This window comes from Hippoglossus stenolepis, chromosome 21, assembly GCF_022539355.2.
Source record: "Hippoglossus stenolepis isolate QCI-W04-F060 chromosome 21, HSTE1.2, whole genome shotgun sequence".
In the NCBI taxonomy this organism is placed as follows: domain Eukaryota; kingdom Metazoa; phylum Chordata; class Actinopteri; order Pleuronectiformes; family Pleuronectidae; genus Hippoglossus; species Hippoglossus stenolepis.
The window spans coordinates 13,849,790-13,873,391 of record NC_061503.1 but is presented as its reverse complement, the minus strand read 5'-3'; the positions used below and the strand labels follow the sequence as shown (position 1 = coordinate 13,873,391).

Genomic DNA, 23,602 nt, shown 5'->3' with positions numbered 1-23,602 from the left:
AACCAATACTGAGAGTCCGGATGAACTGGGACACTGAAAAATGCATTAGCCAAATCAACAATTGAAAAAAAACAAAAAAAACACGTGCTTTCTGGTGGAACTAGAGAAACTTGTATATTATCTTTCTCTCTTTTTTTTAAATTTTAATTCATTTAATAGGCATTCTTACTGGTGAGTGTGCACATGGAATGATGACTCCGGTTTTTACCAGGTTTTTAAATACTGGTGTTATCCCTGCTACTGCTTCTGGTTTGAGTGGATGTTGTGCTTGACATAAACGGTATGTGCTCTTTGGTGTCACATTGAGAGGTTCAGTCTCTTTAACTAATCCCAGATCATACTTATCATTAGCCCATAACTTTTGTTGCACTTCTTGTAACTCTGAAGAGTCAATGGTTAACTGAGAAAAATGTATCCAAACCTTTAGTTTAAATTTAGCAGTTTGTGCTAAATGCACAGTTCGTTTTCCCCCAGAAAAGTGCTCTGAAATGGGCATCTGTATGTTTGCATTCGGGGTGAATATTGAATTCCTTCTCCCTATCCTCCCATGTACAATCTCGTGAACACCGAGTGACCCAGGGTGCCAAATTTTCCCACTGCACATCATTTGCTTTAGCTAGAGACACATGTGGTGATGAGTTATGTATATTAAAGAATTTGGCTACTGCGGGGGTCAACACAACAGTCAATGCACACATTCTATTATTGTAATACACCCAATCACTAGTAATAAAATTGCTTTCTTTATCTTCCTGGAACCAGCTTTTTCAAACTCTGTGTCTGGTCCTTCACTAACTGTGGCTGTGCAATGTTAATCAGGTGCTTGCATGACGTCGTGTGTGTGTGCTATTTCAAGCAGATCTTAGGTTATGTACCTGGGCCCCAGGGTAACAGGTCCCATTGGTATATGTACAGTGGCTTACCATGATCTGGTTGTACATATTCACCTGGGATATCTCATGTTCTGGTGACTTTAACCCCTTCCTCTGTACAATGCAAAATCAAGCCTAAAACACACATTAGGTCTCTTGCTAACAAATTTACAAGTCAACATTTACTTTTTATATCCCCATCTGTTTTGGTAACAGACAGTGGTGTGGTATATGATTATTTAATTGTGGTGCCTGATGCCCCAACAGTGAAAATATATATACCACTCAATTTTGGAAGATAATTTTTGTTTTATGGCCCCAGAATCAACCAGAAATGTGATATTTTTCCTGCTACCTGTAGAGTTATTTCAGGTAAAACTTCAGATCCACTTGTTTTTGTCATGTTAAACAATTCTTTGTAATGTTTGTACGTGTATGTGGTGTTGGGGGTGCGTTCACCTGAATCTGAGTCTCCTCTGCCTCTGCCGCAAGCCATGCCTCATCCTCTGTGCAGTCTCCGGGATAAGTGAAAAGAAGTCCAGTGGATCCCCTTTTCAGCCTTGTTCTGTTACAGTCTCTCGCACAGTGCTCAGGGTCTTCTGGTGGCAACATTCAGCTGTTTTCTTTGAAGACTTTCATCAATCTGACCACCTATTCAGCAGGCTGTTCTCATAAAGTCTCTCCACATGTCCGCGATACACAGCATCTGTTCTCCAGTCATAGCGCATGTCTGTCTCTGGCCAGTCTCCTTATACTTTGCCCCATTTCAGTTTCATGCTGTGGAGCAAGAGACTTCTGGTTTCTCTCAAATTCTGCCTTTACTGTTGTACAATTTGGGCCAGTACTTCAACAACTGCAGCCCATCCTTGTGTGGCTATGTCTGGCAGTTCACTGGAAATTCAGCGCATCTCCTCTGGTGTCCAGGCTCTGTAGACATACATCACTGCACCGGCGTCTGCTCTTGGATTAGGCACCTCAATCATTGGGAGATTGTGGACATCTCGTGCTCTTGTTCTTGTGGATATGGGACTTGTGCCGCGATGGTTGCAGCGGCCTCACTATGGGGTTGGAGCGGATGCTGCGCCTGATTTGGTGTTCTGTTGCGGCCGACTGTACTTGGATGTCTCGGTATGAGATAGCAGGCTGTTGGTTCAGGTGACTCTGATGTGCGGCTGAGGCAGGGAGGAGATCCAGTTCTTTCTGTGAATGTGAGAGCTGAGGACATTGATTAGTTTCCCTCCCCTCCCTCTTGCGCCCCTGCTCACTACTTTGTTGTCGGTGTCTTTTCTTTTTTTTTTTCCTGATTCACACATCATAAATGCTCTCTGATTTATTTTGGTTTTACCCTTTATTTTGTCATATTGTCCCAATTTATTTTGGAGCGTCTGTATATGATTTATACTAAAACTACCATTCTCAGAAAATTCAAACTTTCCTACCCACAACAGAAGCTGTTTACAGGAGTCATCACCATGTTTCTCACACATAATTTTTGCACATCCCATTAGATCAGAAACTTCAGTAAAAGGTTTGCTACTAAGTTTCCCCATTTCGATATTAATTCGCAGTCACTCACTTACCAGCAAACAGAGATCTCTCTCAGACATGACATTCATTGATATTATTCATTATTTCCTTTATCAATGGGTCGTCACCCCTAAGTAATGTCACTCTACCTCAGACGTCACCCCGTGGTCTTCAATACTGTATCCTCCTTAAAAAATTTTAGATGCCGTATCGAACTATCTTCATTCCAAGATCTCACAAGCAGCCTCTTCTCACCCTGGGAGTCGATTACGACTTGCCCTCAGGAGAGAAAGACTTCTGGTTCTTGGGCAATTTAGAATCCCCTCACCGACTGCGCGCAGATTTATACTTGGTCTTGAAAGTGGTTTGAAGCGTGAATGAGTTAGGCATCCCGGACGAGCCCCCAAATTGTCGTGGCAATTTCTGCAATCCCACCTTAACAACGAGGAACGAGACACAATTCTCTTACAGTATTGTCACACTTTAATGCTCAGAGCATGGTGCATACGACAAAGGTTAGTTTGTAATATGCACACCGATGGGAAACAGTTCTTTGTCTTTATACATTTGGCTCATCCCTCCCACTCTGGTTGGGTTTGTTACAAAGTCAAAGGTCAGGATCTTCTGATGACATCAAGGCAACAATGCCTTAGTTAAAGCAATCAGGCCAAGATTCATTCAGTTGTACAGGATACAGCATGATCAAGGTTACATTGTATGAGATTCAATCATGATCAATCAAAGGGGAAATTAACATGATCATATTGTGGTCAAAATGTTACATTTCCCTTACAGTTCATTCACTGGAAGATGTGTTGCACTATGTTCATTGTTTAGTTGCACAGATCAGAGCTGCAGCAGAACCCGGTTCCTATCCTTGAATGCATAAATCTTTGACATTCAGCTGCTGAAGAGCATCTCTGGAAGTATCTGTTACCTGTGACAACATGGAAAAAATCAGAATGAATCACCAGACATCTTCTTTTCTTTATAGTTGTATTATTGCAGTACTGATGGAAAGGCTCATACTTACCAGGGGGGTCAAACCTAAAGAATATACAGACTTGGTCTGAACCAGAGCAGGTCTCAGTGCTGCGTGAACAGTGACTCGTAATGCACTTGTTACACTTCAAGGCTTCACCTGCAAAAGGAAAAACCAAATGTGTGCAGATGGACACAGCATTTTCATTGCCTCTCAATTCTCAGAACAAAAACAAGCTAAGATAAGATAAGATAAGATAAGATAAGATAAGATAAGATAAGGTAAGGTAAGGTAAGATGAGATGAGATAAGATAAGATAAGATAAGATAAGGTAAGATGAGATGAGATGAGATGAGATAAGATAAGATGAGATAAGATAAAATAAGATAAGATAAGATAAGATAAGATAAGATAAGATAAGATAAGATAAGTTAAGATAAGATAAGATAAAATAAGATAAAATAAAATAAGATTAGATTAGATAACATAACATAACATAACATAACATAAGATAGGATGAGATGAGATGACGGGAGATTTGCTGTGTTAAAGAGGACAGTAAAAATAGACATAAGTAGACTTGCAATATAAATGTAAAGAAATATGAAAATAGAAATGGAATAGAAATAAATAGTGTAAACAGAAAATATACAGTGTCAAAATTAAATTGATTGCATATTAGCTATTGAATTTCAAAGGCAGAAATTAATATTGTACGGTTTAATGATTTTAAGAGTTTACTCACTGTGGCCGACAACCAACACCACCAAAAGAGCGAGGATCACAGACTTCATGTTTTCACTATGTATTAAAAAAGTGTCAGAGCCTCAAATTCATCAAGTTCTCTCATAACCCACATATTCATAAATGGAAACATGTCCTACCTGGTGAATTGTCTCCTGAGTTTAGATTCCTCAGATGTGTGCTCCCTGTTTGCAGGATCCCTTTTTATTGTCTGGTTTTGTTGCACAATTCATGGAAATCCAATATTTTTTACAACTCTGGAAAGCCAAGTATTACACAACTGGCTGAAATGTGATAACAACAAAATACCTTTAGATTCCATGTTGATAAAAAATAAAAACAGATGGAGCCCTGCTGGTGATTCCAAGGCCACAGGTTGAGACGAAGCACCGTGTCCTCAGCTGCACTTTAACACTTCCAACCAGGGAAATTTGCAACACTATCATTTTGAGGGACATCGTTCTGGGATGAAACCAAAGAGCTGTGGTTTATTTCATATGACCTCATTCTTATCACCAACATATCGAACAAAAACACCTTCAAACATCAGAAAAGTTTCATTGTTGACATTTGAAGATTTCCAGAGTCCAGAAAATGAAACAGATCAATAGAAAATTGAAATATGAAAAGAATAACTTCAAAAACCTACAAGTCTTCAAGTAGGGAGGAATTTCGAGATACTTAAAAACAGGAATTAGGGAATTTTAACCAAAGGAAACTTAAAGTCACTGTTTGAAGCAAAAACATTATTTGGACCCAAACCAATAAAAAGTCTGAATTTAGATATGTTTTCACGTTATTGTCTAAAATAAATTAAAGCTATTTCATGATGCAGGTAAAACTCTAAATCTTCTTCCCAGTCTGTTTTTATCTGACTTTGCAATCTGGCAGATATATGTATCATAAATAGCTCATGATGTCATTTTTCCAAGAATGAACTCGGACGTGTTCCATGTAAACAAACAACAAAGTAAGAAAAACTCAGCTGATGTTGGCAATTTAAACAGTCAGATGAAATATACAATATGAAATATGTTGTTTTTAGGGCAAAATCCAAATTCCTCCTTCCTTCCCGGTGTGGGAGCGGGACCTGAAGCAATGTCATACACTGGAATCATACTTAATCATTAGTTACTTTATGTGACTCATTACATCTTATCCATATTTCACTTTGAGTTCAGAAACACTGACACTAATGGGCCATTCAGGTTGTGATGAATGTGCGTTGACCCCAGGAGGATCCTAAATAAAATCCTCATTCAGAACGACCTGAGTAGATCTGTGTATTTCACATCTGCACCTCTGTGCGACACCCTTTTAGTTATTTCCTCTTTATTTTGTAATTACTTTCCTAAATAACAGTAGACAGAGACTCAGAGATTTTACCTCTGCAAATATGTTGTTGTCGGTGTTTGCTTGTTTGCTTGTTTGCAGGATCACGCAACACCTACTAAACAAATTCCCATGACATTTAGTGAAGGGTGGGCATGACCATGACACAAGGTAGATCCAGTTACATTCCGGTGTGGATCTGTATCAGGAAGGATCCGAGAAATGTTTTCACTGACTTTAAAATTGCGAGCACTTTTCAACATTTTCCTTGATATCTCAGAGAATAATTAATGGATCTTCATGAAAAAATCAGACACACGATGGCGCTATAATATAACTGTTATGTGCTGATGGGACTTTGGTGTGAATTTTAACTGTGCCCAGTCTGCTGTGTTTATTATTCTTTTCAAAATATAAGTTTCATCTCTTAAAATATCCCAATCACTGTAATAGAAGCCCTTTATTTTTGCCTCCACAAAAACTATGTTGCATTGCTTCTTTGTCCAAGAGCCCAATGCAGGCAACAAACATCAAACCCATAATAAACACAAGGAAATATGAAAAATGAAAAGTGAAAAAGACAAAAGCATTAACTGAATGATCTTTATTAGGACAATGCAGCAAACATTACATTACAGTGGATTGTTCATTCACTGGAAGATGTGTTGCACTATGTTCATTGTTTAGTTGCACAGATCAGAGCTGCAGCAGAACCCGGTTCCTATCCCTGAACGCATCAGACTCTGACAACCAACTGCTGGATAGCAAGTCCGGAGGTATCCGTGTTCTGTGGAAACATGGAAAAAATCTGAATGGATCACCAGACATCTTCCTCTCTTTATAGTTGTATTATTGCAGTACTGATGGAAAGGCTCATACTTACGAGGGGGTTAAACCTGAAGTTCATACAGACTTGGTTTGAAGCAGAGCAGGTCTCAGTGATGCCTGAACACTGAGTCCTACTCCACAGTTACACTCCAAGGCTTCACCTGCAAAAGGAAAAACCAAATATGTGCAGATGGACACAGCATTTTCATTGCCTCTCAATTCTCAGAACAAAAACAAGCTAAGATAAGCTAAGATAAGATAAGATAAGATAAGATAAGATAAGATAAGATAAGATAAGATAAGATAAGTTAGATAACATAACATAACATAACATAACATAACATAACATAACATAACACATAACATAAGATAAGATGATGAGATGAGATGAGATTAGATGACGGGAGATTCGTGTTAAGAGGACAGTAAAAATAGACATAAGTAGACTTGCAATATAAATGTAAAGAAATATGAAATAGAAATAATATAAATAAATAGTGTAAACAGAAAATATACAGTGTCAAAATTAAATTGATTGCATATTAGCCGTTGAATTTCAAAGGCAGAAATTAATATTGTACGGTTTAATGATTTTAAGAGTTTACTCACTGTGCCGACAACCAACACCACCAAAAGAGTGAGGATCACAGACTTCATCTTTTCACTATGTATTAAAAAAGTGTCAGAGCCTCAAACTCATCAAGTTCTCTCATAACCCACATATTCATAAATGGAAACATGTCCTACCTGGTGAATTGTCTCCTGAGTTTAGATTCCTCAGATGTGTGCTCCCTGTTTGCAGGATCCCTTTTTATTGTCTGGTTTTGTTGCACAATTCATGTAGATCCAATATAACCCGACTCTGGAAAGCCAAGTATTACACAACTGGCTGACATGTGATAACAACAAAATACCTTTAGATTCCATGTTGATCAAAAATAAAAACAGATGGAGCCCTGCTGGTGATTCCAAGGCCACAGGTTGAGACGAAGCACCGTGTCCTCAGCTGCACTTTAACACTTCCAACCAGGGAAATTTGCAACACTATCATTTTGAGGGACATCGTTCTGGGATGAAACCAAAGAGCTGTGGTTTATTTCATATGACCTCATTCTTATCAACAACATATCGAACAAAAACACCTTCAAACATCAGAAAAGTTTCATTGTTGACATTTGAAGATTTCCAGAGTCCAGAAAATGAAACAGATCAATAGAAAATCGAAATATGAAAAGAATAACTTCAAAAACCTACAAGTCTTCAAGTAGGGAGGAATTTCGATCATGGTCAGCCTGAGATACTTAAAAACAGGAATTTAGGAATTTTAACCAAAGGAAACTTAAAGTCACTGTTTGAAGCAAAAACATTGTTTAAACCCTAACCAATAAAAAGTCTGAATTTAGATATGTTTTCACATTATTGTCTAAAATAAATTAAAGCTATTTCATGATGCAGGTAAAACTCTAAATCTTCTACCAAGTCTATTTTTATCCAAGTTTGCAATCTGGCAGATATATGTATCATAAATAGCTCATGATGTCATTTTTCCAAGAATGAACTCGGACGTGTTCCATGTAAACAAACAACAAAGTAAGAACAACTCAGCTGATGTTGGCAATTTAAACAGTCAGATGAAATATACAATATGAAATATGTTGTTTTTAGGGCAAAATCCAAATTCCTCCTTCCTTCCCGGTGTGGGAGCGGACCTGAAGCAATGTCATACACTGGAATCATACTTAATCATTAGTTACTCTATGTGACTCATTACATCTTATCCATATTTCACTTTGAGTTCAGAAACACTGACACTAATGGGCCATTCAGGTTGTGATGAATGTGCGTTGACCCCAGGAGGATCCTAAATAAAATCCTCATTCAGAACGACCTGAGTAGATCTGTGTATTGTCACCATCTGCACCTCTGTGCGACACCCTTTAGTTATTTCCTCTTTTATTTTGTAATTACTTTCCTAAATAACAGTAGACAGAGACTCAGAGATTTTACCTCTGCAAATATGTTGTTGTCGGTGTTTGCTTGTTTGCTTGTTTGCAGGATCACGCAACACCTACTAAACAAATTCCCATGACATTTAGTGAAGGGGTGGGCATGACCATGACACAAGGTAGATCCAGTTACATTCGGTGTGGATCTGTATCAGGGAGGATCCGAGAAATGTTTTCACTGACTTTAAAATTGCGAGCACTTTTCAACATTTTCCTTGATATCTCAGAGAATAATTAATGGATCTTCATGAAAAAATCAGACACACGATGGCGCTATAATATAACTGTTATGTGCTGATGGGACTTTGGTGTGAATTTTAACTGTGCCCAGTCTGCTGTGTTTATTATTCTTTTCAAAATATAAGTTTCATCTCTTAAAATATTCCAATCACTGTAATAGAAGCCCTTTAATTTTTCTCCTCACAAAAACTATGTTGCATTGCTTCTTTGTCACAAGAGCCCAATGCAGGCAACAAACATCAAACCCATAATAAACACAAGGAAAATATGAAAAATGAAAAGTGAAAAAAGACAAAAGCATTAACTGAATGATCTTTATTAGGACAATGCAGCAAACATTACATTACAGTGGATTGTTCATTCACTGGAAGATGTGTTGCACTATGTTCATTGTTTAGTTGCACAGATCAGAGCTGCAGCAGAACCCGGTTCCTATCCTTGAATGCATAAATGTTTGACATTCAGCTGCTGAAGAGCATCTCTGGAAGTATCTGTTACCTGTGACAACATGGAAAAAATCTGAATGGATCACCAGACATCTTCTTTTCTTTATAGTTGTATTATTGCAGTACTGATGGAAAGGCTCATACTTACCAGGGGGGTTAAACCTAAAGAATATACAGACTTGGTCTGAACCAGAGCAGGTCTCAGTGCTGCGTGAACAGTGACTCGTAATGCACTTGTTACACTTCAAGGCTTCACCTGCAAAAGGAAAAACCAAATGTGTGCAGATGGACACAGCATTTTCATTGCCTCTCAATTCTCAGAACAAAAACAAGCTAAGATAAGATAAGATAAGATAAGATAAGATAAGATAAGATGTGGTAAGATGAGATAGATAAGATAAGATAAGATAAGATAAGATAAGGTAAGATGAGATGAGATGAGATGAGATAAGATAAGATGAGATAAGATAAAATAAGATAAGATAAGATAAGATAAGATAAGATAAGATAAGAAAGTGATAGATAAGTGATAAATAACATAACATAACATAACAACATAACATATAACATAACATAACACATAAATAAGATAGGATGAGATGAGATGACGGAGATTTGCTGTGTTAAAGAGGACAGTAAAAATAGACATAAGTAGACTTGCAATATAAATGTAAAGAAATATGAAAATAGAAATGGAATAGAAATAAATAGTGTAAACAGAAAATATACAGTGTCAAAATTAAATTGATTGCATATTAGCTATTGAATTTCAAAGGCAGAAATTAATATTGTACGGTTTAATGAGGTTAAGAGTTTACTCACTGTGGCCGACAACCAACACCACCAAAAGAGTGAGGATCACAGCCTTCATGTTTTCACTATGTATTAAAAAAGTGTCAGAGCCTCAAATTCATCAAGTTCTCTCATAACCCACATATTCATAAATGGAAACATGTCCTACCTGGTGAATTGTCTCCTGAGTTTAGATTCCTCAGATGTGTGCTCCCTGTTTGCAGGATCCCTTTTTATTGTCTGGTTTTGTTGCACAATTCATGGAAATCCAATATTATCCAACTCTGGAAAGCCAAGTATTACACAACTGGCTGACATGTGATAACAACAAAATACCTTTAGATTCCATGTTGATCAAAAATAAAAACAGATGGAGCCCTGCTGGTGATTCCAAGGCCACAGGTTGAGACGAAGCACCGTGTCCTCAGCTGCACTTTAACACTTCCAACCAGGGAAATTTGCAACACTATCATTTTGAGGGACATCGTTCTGGGATGAAACCAAAGAGCTGTGGTTTATTTCATATGACCTCATTCTTATCAACAACATATCGAACAAAAACACCTTCAAACATCAGAAAAGTTTCATTGTTGACATTTGAAGATTTCCAGAGTCCAGAAAATGAAACAGATCAATAGAAAATTGAAATATGAAAAGAATAACTTCAAAAACCTACAAGTCTTCAAATAGGAGGAATTTGAGATACTTAAAAACAGGAATTAGGGAATTTTAACCAAAGGAAACTTAAAGTCACTGTTTGAAGCAAAAACATTATTTGGACCCAAACCAATAAAAAGTCTGAATTTAGATATGTTTTCACGTTATTGTCTAAAATAAATTAAAGCTATTTCATGATGCAGGTAAAACTCTAAATCTTCTTCCCAGTCTGTTTTTATCTGACTTTGCAATCTGGCAGATATATGTATCATAAATAGCTCATGATGTCATTTTTCCAAGAATGAACTCGGACGTGTTCCATGTAAACAAACAACAAAGTAAGAAAAACTCAGCTGATGTTGGCAATTTAAACAGTCAGATGAAATATACAATATGAAATATGTTGTTTTTAGGGCAAAATCCAAATTCCTCCTTCCTTCCCGGTGTGGGAGCGGGACCTGAAGCAATGTCATACACTGGAATCATACTTAATCATATGTTACTTTATGTGACTCATTACATCTTATCCATATTTCACTTTGAGTTCAGAAACACTGACACTAATGGGCCATTCAGGTTGTGATGAATGTGCGTTGACCCCAGGAGGATCCTAAATAAAATCCTCATTCAGAACGACCTGAGTAGATCTGTGTATTGTCACCATCTGCACCTCTGTGCGACACCCTTTTTAGTTATTTCCTCTTTTATTTTGTAATTACTTTCCCTAAATACCAGTAGACAGAGACTCAGAGATTTTTACCTCTGCAAATATGTTGTTGTTGGTGTTTGCTTGTTTGCTTGTTTGCAGGATTACGCAAAACATATTAAACTAATTTCCATGACATTTAGTGAAGGGGTGGGCATGACCATGACACAAGGTAGATCCAGTTACATTCAGGTGTGGATCTGTATCAGGGGGAGGATCCGAGAAATGTTTTCACTTACTTTAAAATTGCGAGCACTTTTCAACATTTTCCTTGATATCTCAGAGAATAATTAATGGATCTTGATGAAAAAAATCAGACACACATTGGCGCTATAATATAACTGTTATGTGCTGATAGGACTTTGGTGTGAATTTGATCTGTGCCCATGTCTTCTGCAAGAACTTGACTTTTAGTATTCACATTTTATTGCTTTGTTTTTTTTCTTTTCAAAATAAAAGTTTCATCTCTTAAAATATCCCAATCACTGTAATAGAAGCCCTTTAATTTGTTCTCCTCACAAAAACTATGTCACAAGAACACAGTGCAGGCAACAAACACCAAACCCATAATAAACACAAGGGAAATATGAAAAGTGAAAAAGGACAAAAGCTCCAAATGAATGATCTTTATTAGGACAATGCAGCAAACATTACATTACAGTGGATTGTTCATTCACTGGAAGATGTGTTGCACTATGTTCATTGTTTAGTTGCACAGATCATAGCTGCAGCAGGACCCGGTTCCTATCCCTGAACGTATCAGATTCTGACAACCACCTGCTGGATAGCAACTCTGGAAGTATCCGGTAGCTGTGACAACACAGAAAAAAATCAGAATGGATGATCAGACATCTTCCTCTCTTTATAGTTGTAGTATTGCAGTACTGATGGAAAGGCTCATACTTACCAGGGTGGTTAAACCTGATGCTGGCACAGACTTGGTCTGAACCAGAGCAGGTCTGAATTCTGCTTGAACACTGAGTCTTACCTCCACAGTTACACCTCAAGGCTTCACCTGCAAAAGGAAAACCAAATGTGTGCAGATGGACACAGGATTTTCATTGCCTCTCAATTCTCAGAACAAAAACAAGATAAGATAAGATAAGATAAGATAAGATAAGATGAGATGACGGGGAGATTTGCTGTGTTAAAAAGCACAGTAAAAATAGACATAAGTAAACTTGCAATACAGATATAGGAAACATGAAAATAGAAATGGAATAGAAATAAAATAGTGTAAACAGAATATATACAGTGTCATCATGTATAAAATTAAATTGATTCCATATTAGCCATTGAATTTCACAGGTAGAAATTAATATTGTACGGTTTAATGATTTTAAGAGTTTACTCACTGTGGCCGACAACCAACACCACCAAAAGAGCGAGGATCACAGACTTCATGTTTTCACTATGTATTAAAAAAGTGTTAGAGCCTCAAACTCATCAAGTTCTCTCATAACCCACATATTCATAAATGGAAACATGTCCTACCTGGTGAATTGTCTCCTGAGTTTAGATTCCTCAGATGTGTGCTCCCTGTTTGCAGGATCCCTTTTTATTGTCTGGTTTTGTTGCACAATTCATGTAGATCCAATATTATCCAACTCTGGAAAGCCAAGTATTACACAACTGGCTGACATGTGATAACAACAAAATACTTTAAGTCTCAATAATGATCAAAAATAAAAACAGATGGAGCCCTGCTGGTGATTCCAAGGCCACAGGTTGAGACGAAGCACCGCGTCCTCAGCTGCACTTTAACACTTCCAACCAGGGAAATTTGCAACACTATCATTTTGAGGGACATCGTTCTGGGATGAAACCAAAGAGCTGTGGTTTATTTCGTTGTAATAACCTCAAAATCATACAAAACACTTTTGGAGTTTCAGGTGTAAACAGCATTGCAACCAAATCCAATACAATGGAAGTAAATGGTGACCCATTCTTCAGACATATAAAACAACAGAGGAAACATTCTCCTTATTCCAAGTCAGTGAAGCATCAATTTTAAAACTGATAATAAAAAATTTAAAAACGTTGCATCATGTGGCTTAAACCGTGGATTTTAGAAACTTCCCTGTATGCCATCCTCAGAGTGGCTTCTCTGTGCTCACTTTTACACTCACTAAATAATCCCAGAATAATGCATCTGCTCGTTCTAGTGGCCAAAACCTTCTGGTGCAGCTGCTGCATGCAGGGTTACAGGAACTGATGACAGAGATGCAAGATAGCTGCTTGCCAACTCCGCTGCTTTTAGTTGTACCTTGTATCAATTGCAGATCCGGAGTCATAGGAGTTCATGTCTGTAAACAGCTCATGCACTCGCTGGCTCCAGCGCAGACACTGTTTGGCAGGACTCCACAGTTACATCTCAAGGCTTCACCTGCATAAAGAAAAATATCATGTTTACCAGCTTGGAAAAAGTTAACTATGACACAAACATTAAAAAAGAGTAAAACAAAATGGCACATGTGCAGTTGAACTCACTCTAGGCTGACAACTAAGACAAACAAACGAGCAAGAATGTCATCCGGGCTTTTCCTCACTGGGTGACGTACGGCGGGGAAACACGCACTGACACTGCTGATATCCAGGAAACGAACTGAACAGTACGATTGATCATTAAACTAATAGATACTGACACAATCACAAGAAAGACAACAAATACTAATATTTACTGTGACTTTCCCTTAACGTGCAGGTTTAACAAATAACACCAGTTCTCTGACCAAACTCCATTTTAAGGTCAAAGCATGACAGTATCTCTTATTTCACAAAATCAATACAACTGGCTGCACAAACAGAGGATGAAGACAAACAGATCGCGTGTTTAAACTGAGTCAGTGGGCATGAAATGAACCAATAAATAAATATGATAAATAATAATAATAAAAAAATGCTTTGGAGTTTACTTATGCATCCTGAAACCCTGAATGTAAAAAAACAAAGCAACTGAATAAAATAAAAAAATTGAATTAACATCAAAACTCACTTTGCACATTGTCATGAATATCAGTCCCCTTAAACATGTCAGATTTTTTTCATCAAGTGATTGATTCCATAAATTATTAAGTAAATGTGGAAAAACTAATGTTTCAGAAAGTCCAGCAGTTTTTGCGTAATCCTAACAAACACACAACTGCCAGTGAAAACATAACCTTGTGACCTGTTTCTCCGGAATCCTGAGGCTGATGAACCTGCTGCGAAAGTTCTAGTCCAGACGGACTCATAGACAACTCATTGACTTCACAGCCACTGAAGTGCGAAGAGGAGCAGCTGCAGTAAATCCTCTTTTCTTTTAAGAAATCCGGCTGTAGAGAGTTTCTGTGTTCGGTTCTCTCCAGAGGTTTTAATTAACTTTCTCCTTCACGGTAAATTAATACAATTTTTTTTCTTCTTCTCTTTTTGGGATTTACTCTAAGAGTACATAGGAGATAATAAAAACGTACACATTTTCAATTTGAGTAGTCATCAAGATTAAGCACTATATAAATACAGATCATTTACCTTTCGACTGAAAAAGGCACATGAAGAAAAATTATAGGAATTATAGGCAAAATTATAGGAAAACTATAGTGTGACTGCTGCCCAAAAAATGCAGGAAAAGGTGAATATTTGAAAAAATGTATGAGGAGTAGGGAAAAGTAAAATGATCGCAGGAACAAGCTGAATGTTCTGACGGTTGAATTCGCTTGAGGTACATTATGCAGGAGCTGTTGAGGACCAGAGCCCAAAATTTGCGACTGAAAAAAGGCGGAACAAGCAAAGTAGGTGAATTCAAGTTGTTTCTGAAGCTTTGCCACAAACATTTGATTGAGTGTGAATCACAATCAGTCCAATGGTTTTTACCAGATGTTCTTTTTGAAGCTGAATCTCCGCAGGACCCATCCAACAAACAGCTTTTCAGAATGAAATGCATCAATTGTGCCACTACAGTAAAGAACAGAGTCAGATATTGTCTGCACACTTTATTTCGTCAGCCAGGGAGGAATCATTCAGAATATCAGAATCAATCAATCAATCAGAATAGTATTCTTGAATATTCTAAATACTATGTGAGTATCGTAAAGGTTTTTATCCCGAGAGGCAAATTCATATTTAGTCAATTAATAAGTATTAAATATTTAATGGGACCCACTTTTCAGCTAAATGTTTGTATTTATTTATGTTTACATTTATCAGCAACTATATTTACTGAATCATAGAACCCTTTCCACCTTTCTTTTTTGTGAAAATCCAATAAACCTGGAGGAACAAGAACGAATATTATCTCCTGAAGGACAGAATTAAAAAAAAGAGATGTTCCATGAAACTCGGATAGAAATCATACACTTTGTATCGTGAACTGCTTTGTGGAGTTTGGATATTCATAGTCAAAGGACCAATCTGCAAATAAAAAATGCTAAACTCAGAAAAACATTCAATTCAACCAGAAGGAGAAACAATCTCTGCACAAACTGAATTCCCATTATGCAAGGTGAAGTGTGTGACATGAAAACATCCCCCTGCTCTGACCTGTCTTTAAAGACAGTCTCTGTGTGCACAAGCGACAGGTTCTCATGTACTGTAGAATGCTCGCCCACCGATTTGGGAACCTTTTCCTTAGGAAAAAGAATAAACAACTTTACCATGCAAGGAGGTAACAGGTTTCATCAACTGCAAATTGCACCAAGGATGTCGGAAATAATAAAGAGATATATACTAGAACCACTACTGTGGAGCTTTTCTTTAAAGACACACTTTAGTAAAGCCAAGATAATGCACAAATGACATGCTTTTGCATAGAAATGGTGTAAATTGCGTGGAGTTTGACAAATACGAGAGCCCAGGAATTAAAAGGGGGAAATACAGCACACATTGACAACCTCCAGCAGAGTCTCTTTAAACACTGTAAGAATTTGCATTTCAGTTACTGTTGCTTTTCTTCCCAGCTGCAGTGAAATCAGTGAGTCTGCCCCTGAAACAGTCTAATCTGTGAGGTCCAGACACCACGACTGTTCTGTGCTCTGGGTGTGCACGCCGATGCTGGATCTTCGTGATGACACACTTTCACTGTCCCTGCTCTCCATAGAGCCCCCGTTCCCCAGTAGGCACTCCAGACTGTTATGTTCTGTGGCAGTTGGGTCGCGCAGTGGTAGATGGGGCCCAAGAGCGTCTGATTGTGGCGACCCTGAATCCAGGGAGGATCTGGGAGGGTGGCTGGGCAATGTGGGCGGAGAGGCAGAGACAGGGTGGACGGAGGGGTAAGAGTCCTTGATTTGGAAGATGGAGGTGTCCTGGATCAGATTTTGAGATGTTGGGGAGGACATCAGAGCACATATCTCCTCATGTGAGGTTTTGGGTAAACTGAGATGAGAGTCTGACTGCAGGCAGAGGTGGGGGTAAGAGCTCGGTGACGAGTCCAGCAGGCTGTGTGTGGACGTACCTGTGGGGGCGCTGGACAAATGATACAAGTGTTCATCACTATCACTGGGAGGCTGCAGGCACAAAGTGGGCTGGGACTGGCTGATGGCCGCTGGGTGAGCACTGAGAGGTCTGTTGTCAGAGGCGTCCCCCCCAGCAAGGCCTGGACCTCCACCCTGGAAGCCCGGGCTGACGCTGACAAGAGACGGGCTGGTCCACACAGGTGTGATCGTGCTCTCAGAGCCGCGACACGAGCCCAAGTTGGGCGCAGAGTTCAGAGAGAGGGGCGGAGAGGAGGGAGCAGCTGGACTGGGAGATTGAGGTCGATGGTGGCTCTCTGTCTGGGTTTCCGCAGCTCCACTGTAGCTCCAGTGGCCAGCGGGGGGGACACTTTGGTGGCTGTGGACTTCGTAACTCCCAGGGTCGTTGTGGACGTGGTAGGCTGATGGTAGGTTGAACGATATGCCAGTGCTGGGGTCTGTTTGGGGGACGGGCACCATCTGGACACTGTACGGGTATGTGGCTTTGTAGTGATGCACGGAGATGTAAGTCTGGAGGAGGTGCATCATGTGGTGGAGGCCCTTGGTGAGCTCAGATACTTCCTGGTTTAAGGTTCCCATCTATGCAGAGAGAACACAAGGTTTAGGCGTGCTGGCCTTTCTCTTTTTACCATCACACAGAGAGAACATGGTAAAGTTTGCAAAAACAGCTTCAAAATATAACAAATCTACCCAATTACTCAGACTTATGTCCAGATATAATTTTCCAGCGACCTCCAAAAGGACAACCAAACAATTTATCGTCCCCTCTACGACATATTCCACGCAATAGTGAAATCCAGAGGGACGCCGACTGCAGGTCAATGACGCAACTATGGAAGAAAGGAGAAAAGAAAACTGGGAACAAGTCGGTGAACCAAGAGGGAAAAGGGACCAGAGAAAAGCTGGTTTGTCATCATTAGAATTTCTTTTCTCCAGTCTGTGGAGTCAGCACTCCTGGCAAGCCTCTGCACTGCAGAAGTGCCCCACTGATTAATTAATATGGACTTCAGACAGCACCTACCTGGGCCCATCTGGATGCTCTACTTCCACCTGCTTTGGCTCTATTCATGTTCAGATTAAAAGTGCAGGGTCAGATTGAGACACAAGGCAGGAACTTGATCTCACTGTGATTCAGATTCAGATTCCTTTAATGGTCATTTTTATGGAGGTGCATAAAAAGGAAATAGCGTTTTGCAAGTAGAACACATTACATTAAGAGACATCACAGTGCAACAAAGAACTTTCGTCTGTCTGATTTATTTGTCAGGGACGAATCTGACGGAAAACCTTTTTCTTATTGCGCTGTCAGTGAATCCTTTTCTCAATATCTTATTTAATGGAATTAGCACACAGGTTTTACTCTCACATTACAAATTCTTTAATGCTTCATGCTTCATATTTGTCATATTCCAAAAGAGAAGACAGAAGAGATGGATACAGAGCTGGCAACAAAGTTTATTCAGAGGTGGTTTTAAATCAAATCTTTGATCCGAACATTTTTGATTTCATTGAAGAGGCTGCACTTTACCTTATGGTTGAGTTGACTGATACTCTGCCGGACCTCCTCGGTCTCCAGCAACAAGGTGGAGTTCGCCTGCGTGGAGTCTGTTAAAATAAGAAAGCAGATGAAATCCAGACGAAGCAAATAAAAAAAACTTTCTTTAACATTGCAACATTTGTTGATTTTTCTGAGATTAATTTATGTTTAGATGATTGATATTGATGCCAAATAAAAATCTGGGTCTAGTGGATTAAAATGTGGTTCTATAAGAGGATTGTTGGTGGAGTTGTGAACTCTCCAGGTGCCCTTGACTTCGTGAAGGATCCATAACAATGAAGCTTGTGAAGACTTTAAACACGACTGACGACACATGACAGAACACAGCGCAAAGTATCTGGACTCACTGAGGCTCGTATTAGAAACAAAAAGCAGGCCATCCTCCGGGAGGCGCTGTAGAGCCACGGCATGGAGTTAAAAATGCAGGAGGTGCATCCTTCACTACACTTTTTTTTTGTGTATATAGTTGCACTGGTTTGCATCTGCAGCCAAAGCACTTTATTACATTGAGGTGAACGACTCTGAGTGAGCAGAACCTGATATTCTCATTAGATTGACAGTGGTGATCAGTGAAAGCTCAGGTCAGAGGATCAGCACCTGGCTTTGACCTCAGTTGTCCTTTAACATGTTCTCTGACTCTCTGGACACCAGGCTGTCATTTCACTCCTCTGCACTCTCATGTTTCCCCAGAGAGACGCCGTGCAGCGTCCACAGTTTGAACTCCGGAGTTTACCTCCAGCCATCTGGCACCTGGCTGACCCTCGCAGCTGGAGGCGGCTTGACTTACCCTGGACGCTGCCCCCTCTGCTGGCTTTCGGCCCGCTGTGCTCCACGTTAAAATGGAACGTGTGCCCATTGTCTTCGATGCCGTCTACAACCCTGGTGGGAGGGGGTGAAAGGGGAGAGAGGCTTGCGTTAGTGTAACAGTAGAGCTTTTTCAATTATCACCGGAGCCGGCAGACGACCCAGGTATGCGCCACGAGAGCTCGCTGCTGGCAGAGGCCCACGTGGGCTCGAACACCCGAGCTCTCTGAACCAGCACTTACCCATATCTAGGACTTACTGGATGACTGAGGGATACATTATGAATACAGATGGTTGGGGCACGAGGATAAGGTGCTCTGGCAATGGAATGCAGTGACATCTGTTAAAATTTGCAATGCAAATACACAGGATTTACATTAAGTAGATGATGCAGGTTTCTCAGGCATGACTTTAGGTGTCCATTACTGCAACACCTTATATTCAGGTCATATGAATAACCTGCTCTGCAGAGTTCAGTCTACATACTGGGGCAGCACAGAGAGGGAATTCATTCAAAGTAATCAATCTTATAAGAAAAATAACCTTCTGCGTTTTGATGATTCAACTGTGTATTGGAAGTCTATGAAATGAAATAGAAGTACAGGAAGTCGTAGATTTGATATGATGAGAACTTCTGATACTAAAAACAATAAATACAAAATATATGGTGACTGGAGGTGCTGTAGACTAGCCACAGAAACAAAAAGAAATCAGGGGCGTCCTGGGAAACAGTATTTAAACAGATCTTTTGAAAGTTGAACCATTGTGCATCTGCAGCCAAAGCACTCATTATCCCAAATTACATTGATTGAATGGAACCTGATATTCTTCATAGAATAATAGTGATGATCATAAAAGCTCAGGTCAGATGATTTGCTCCTAGATTTTGACTGTTAAGAGTTTCCTTTTGTTTTCTGCTGTTGTTCGGAACCTGAAGTTACTTTAATTTTCACCATACCTGGGACTAAGGTCTGGGGGTGCATAGCAGGTGACGGTCGGGATGAGCAGCTTCGTAGGCTTCTGCTCAGCCCCTGACTCTGCCTGGGCTGAGGTCGAGGCTGGGGTGCTGTGCTCTCGTTTGGTCGGCGGCACAGGGGACGAGCTCTGGCCGAGGAAGCCACGGCTGAGATTGGGGGAGCGGCAGCGGCGCAGGGCGTTGAACTGCCGCAGCTCGTCCCCCAGGAGGTTTCCCAGGGATGTGCGGCGCACGGGGCTGCTGAAGTTGGGCAGCTGGAGGTTGCGACGGGAACGGGTGGCAGGAGAGAGGTGGAAGGCGTCGTCTGGGTCGTCACCCTTGGTTTCCACGATGGAGGGGAGCCTGGATTCCTGCAAAATGGGAAATATCACACACGGGCGTAAATTATACAGTTTCTAAAATTAAGTTTTCACTTAAGAATCACAAATCCTAAACTGCCTTATCTGTATTCGTGCTTGTGAAAAACTGAAGATATGTAAGCAGATTAGAAACTGTGGAATGATAATCACACAAAAAGTGAATCATATTAGAAAATCAGCCGAACTTAAAATGCCTACCTTTCTCCCTAAAACCTTTAATGACTACTCTGGCACATAATGAATGGCAAATAATGTGTTACAGTTGATATTCAGTGACATTAATTTAATCCTGTTATGCTCTAACCATGGCTGCATATGCCTATGTTGGTTTTATATTAGAAACAACTTAAAATAACAAAGATAGCACTGTAAACAGTAGTGTAACAATATAAATATAAGGTGGGGAGATACAGGGAGGTGCATACAGCAACAAAGTGAGAAAAGTAGCTCATAAGGTTCTACAGCAGGAGAGCTATTGACCCAGTTAGGGAGTGAACTCCAGGGACTGAACTACCCTCTGTTCCACATGAGTTTCAACCTGAAGGGGAAGTCCTGCACAAAACCCTCACACAGTGTTGCAGCATGTCCCACAAACACTGGGGATTTTACCTTGAAGACACACACACACACACACACACACACACACACACACACACACACACACACACACACACACACACACACACACACACACACACACACACACACACACACACACACACACACACACACACACACGTGTCCGCTAAAAAAACAGGAACTTAAAAGTGCAACAATGCCAAATATACCACAGGGATGTGTAAAAGAGTCCAATATGCATTTGTGATATTTATTGTTATAATTACACAAAATCTGTGTGATTTATTTTACTTCCCCTTTCTATTGTTGTACTCCGTGGGAGAATTACGCAACATTTTGGTCCTACAAATTTCTGTACGTTAGCCTCTCTGTTATTGTGTTTGTAAGTTTACCCACTAGTTTAAAGTTATAGTGTAATATACTGATGTATTTGTGGAGTGAAGGTTTGTAATGTTTGGCTCATTTTGCCGGAATATAACAGCATAGATAGAATTACATATCTCACCACAGTTGTGCCGTGGTCTTGGTCATTTAATATTTAATAGCATTCAGGCTTTGGGAATTTATCACATCTTAAGGAAACCATGTCTTGCGGGCAAAGGAAAATAAAGACCCCTCAGAGAGAAGAAGTTGAATTTGCATTGAACTCACATGGGAGAGCCTGGGTGACCTTGAAAACCTGTTGAGACCCTGCAGAGACAGAAAGAAAGCAAAGGGAATTACAAAAAGACGTAGCTACAGGCATGATGTATCTATTCACTTCATTTCCAATCTATGAAATCTTTAACAATCGAAACGAGACCTTGCAATTACATATTGGGAAATGAATGAATTTCGGCTATATATGCATTTACAAATATGTGTCTCATTCATATTCTTTCCACTGGAACAGTTTCCCCTTTGGCCATCACTTAAACGTCCTTGGCCGCTTTGCCACACAAGCCGAACCACATGATCCCTTTCCCCACACTCCCATTACAGAGGGCTTCCAGCTGAAGTTTGCCTCTCTGCTGGCGTGTGGAGAAACTGCGAGCGTAATCACCGGCTGAACGGCGAATGAAACTGTGGTGGAGTGCGAAGCCTCCCCTCATGTGTGAAGAACGTGCCGTTGACAACACGGCTTAATGTGACAACACGAGCCACAGTCTGTCACCAGTCGAGTGCCAGTGACACTCTTTGATGCAGGGAAGCCAATTCACTGAGGATACACATTGAATTTAATCCTTCGCTGAAGCACAATATTGAGTTTAAATATCACCGCCGCTGAAAGGAGAATTAAAGCGAAAAATGAAAGTGTAGCTGTGAATCTCTACATCTCTTCAGAGGGCGGTTGCGACGTGAGAGGCAGAGGGGGAGAAATCTGAGAGTCTATTCAAGGCAGAGACAAATTCTCCTCATAAGTACAATTAACCCTGGAGCAACGTGGGATGATTAACCAGCCGGCTATATTAGTGCCAAGTGACGTTAATTGAACATCAATATCAAATAATGGGCCATTGATGCCAAAGTGTCCCACATAGGAAAGTGGGTTTGCAGGAACTTAAATGAGGAATCCTGTCACTCACAAGTGTGCTATCTTGTGTTTGCACATGCACGTTACTTTGTGCACACGAGACCAGAGTGAGGGGGGGTGGGGGGGGAGTAGAATATGTCAGTGTTACATACAGTGTATTGTGCCACTTATTTTTCAAATCCAGAAGGCATTTTGTGGGAGCTGTTTTTGCTTCATGAGATTAGCGAAAGTCTAGAAATAGGGCGAAATGGCCCCCGATAGGGGAATGTGGACATGATGGCAATATTTCCTAAACATGTGACCAACCATTGAAAAAGTCTGGGGGCTCTGGGTTAGGGTTAGAGCTTGGTGTTAGCCTGGTGTAGCCTCTGGGTTTATGGGTTAAGCCCAGGGCTTGGGGAGCCAACAGGGGCTTCTCCAGGCTTAGGTGGATGAGGCTGGGCGCCCTGGTTTAAGGTGAGAGCTTGGGGTGCCTGACCAGTGAACCTCCCGGCTGTTGGGGGCTCGGGCATAAGGTTAGAGATTGGGGCACGTCCAGGCTTTGGGATCGAGCCTCGGGGCACTGCGGTAAGATTAGGGCTCGGTGAATCCAACTAGGCCTCTTGGGGGCTCAGAAACGAGGGGCTATAGGTAGAAAGTGAAGCACAATTTAAACAAATGTTTGGCTTCACTTATTCAAAAATGTATGTTAGCGGTTAATGTGGGAAACATTTGACATAATAGATGTTTGAAATAGTTTTTAAAAAAGCCAACAGAGTGTAAATTCATCATTAAAAGTGTAGATTAAATTACACTGGTATGATCATCTGGGATGTTTGTCTGCAACATTGACCTCCTTGTCTCTCAAATAAACTCTCTGTGCTTTCGTGCTGTTTCCAGCGGCTGCCTTCATCACCTCTGTTGAACTGTTGTTGTTTTCCAAAACCTGATCGGTCAGCTTGTTCTTCACACCCCATGACCACCGACTACTTAACTCTCCCCGTGGCAACATGGTAATTATAGTCCAACAAATTTTGATTCAGCGCTGGCCCCAGAGTGGAGGAGTGACCTTCCCACTCTGCCCAGGACAGAACAATCACTACACATCTCTAAAACTCACCTCCCCTAAGAAATAAGCCGAGCTCCTGGGGGACCAAATTCAATCAAACTGACCTTTAACCGACAATAACACATTTATTGGGCTGCTTGGTGACAAACACAACTCTGACACACTATTGTCTTTTCATCTGATATG

At 40.2% G+C, this 23,602-nt stretch overlaps 3 protein-coding genes and 1 long non-coding RNA gene across 4 annotated transcripts in view; all 4 read right to left on the bottom strand.

Annotated features, from left to right (window-relative positions):
* Positions 1-3,100: 3,100 nt before the first annotated feature.
* On the bottom strand, positions 3,101-7,077 carry LOC118100888 (muscarinic toxin 38). Its single transcript, XM_047338409.1, has 4 exons — positions 7,033-7,077; positions 4,127-4,182; positions 3,433-3,540; positions 3,101-3,336 (listed from the first exon to the last, which is right to left on the bottom strand). The coding sequence occupies exons 2-4, from the start codon at positions 4,173-4,175 to the stop codon at positions 3,233-3,235; spliced, it is 261 nt and encodes an 86-aa protein (XP_047194365.1). The 5' UTR covers positions 4,176-4,182; positions 7,033-7,077; the 3' UTR covers positions 3,101-3,232.
* Positions 7,078-8,831: 1,754 nt separating this feature from the next.
* On the bottom strand, positions 8,832-10,017 carry LOC118100889. The gene is made up of 4 exons (XR_007032322.1): positions 9,939-10,017; positions 9,800-9,855; positions 9,126-9,233; positions 8,832-9,029 (listed from the first exon to the last, which is right to left on the bottom strand). It is a non-coding gene; the product is annotated as an uncharacterized LOC118100889 (long non-coding RNA).
* Positions 10,018-11,743: 1,726 nt separating this feature from the next.
* Positions 11,744-12,760, bottom strand: LOC118100756 (lymphocyte antigen 6D). The gene is made up of 4 exons (XM_035146121.2): positions 12,627-12,760; positions 12,488-12,543; positions 12,040-12,147; positions 11,744-11,942 (listed from the first exon to the last, which is right to left on the bottom strand). The coding sequence occupies exons 2-4, from the start codon at positions 12,534-12,536 to the stop codon at positions 11,839-11,841; spliced, it is 261 nt and encodes an 86-aa protein (XP_035002012.1). The 5' UTR covers positions 12,537-12,543; positions 12,627-12,760; the 3' UTR covers positions 11,744-11,838.
* A 2,342-nt stretch (positions 12,761-15,102) lies between these two features.
* kcnh4b (potassium voltage-gated channel, subfamily H (eag-related), member 4b) overlaps positions 15,103-23,602 on the bottom strand; it is a 33,713-nt gene continuing 25,213 nt past the window's right edge. The window contains exons 12-16 of the mRNA XM_035144889.2: positions 21,507-21,545; positions 19,900-20,267; positions 18,925-19,016; positions 18,108-18,184; positions 15,103-17,158 (exon numbers count right to left, since the gene is read on the bottom strand). Of these exons, the coding sequence (XP_035000780.1) occupies positions 16,103-17,158; positions 18,108-18,184; positions 18,925-19,016; positions 19,900-20,267; positions 21,507-21,545 (1,632 nt within the window). The 3' untranslated portion in view covers positions 15,103-16,102. The remainder of the gene's footprint in view (positions 17,159-18,107; positions 18,185-18,924; positions 19,017-19,899; positions 20,268-21,506; positions 21,546-23,602) is intronic.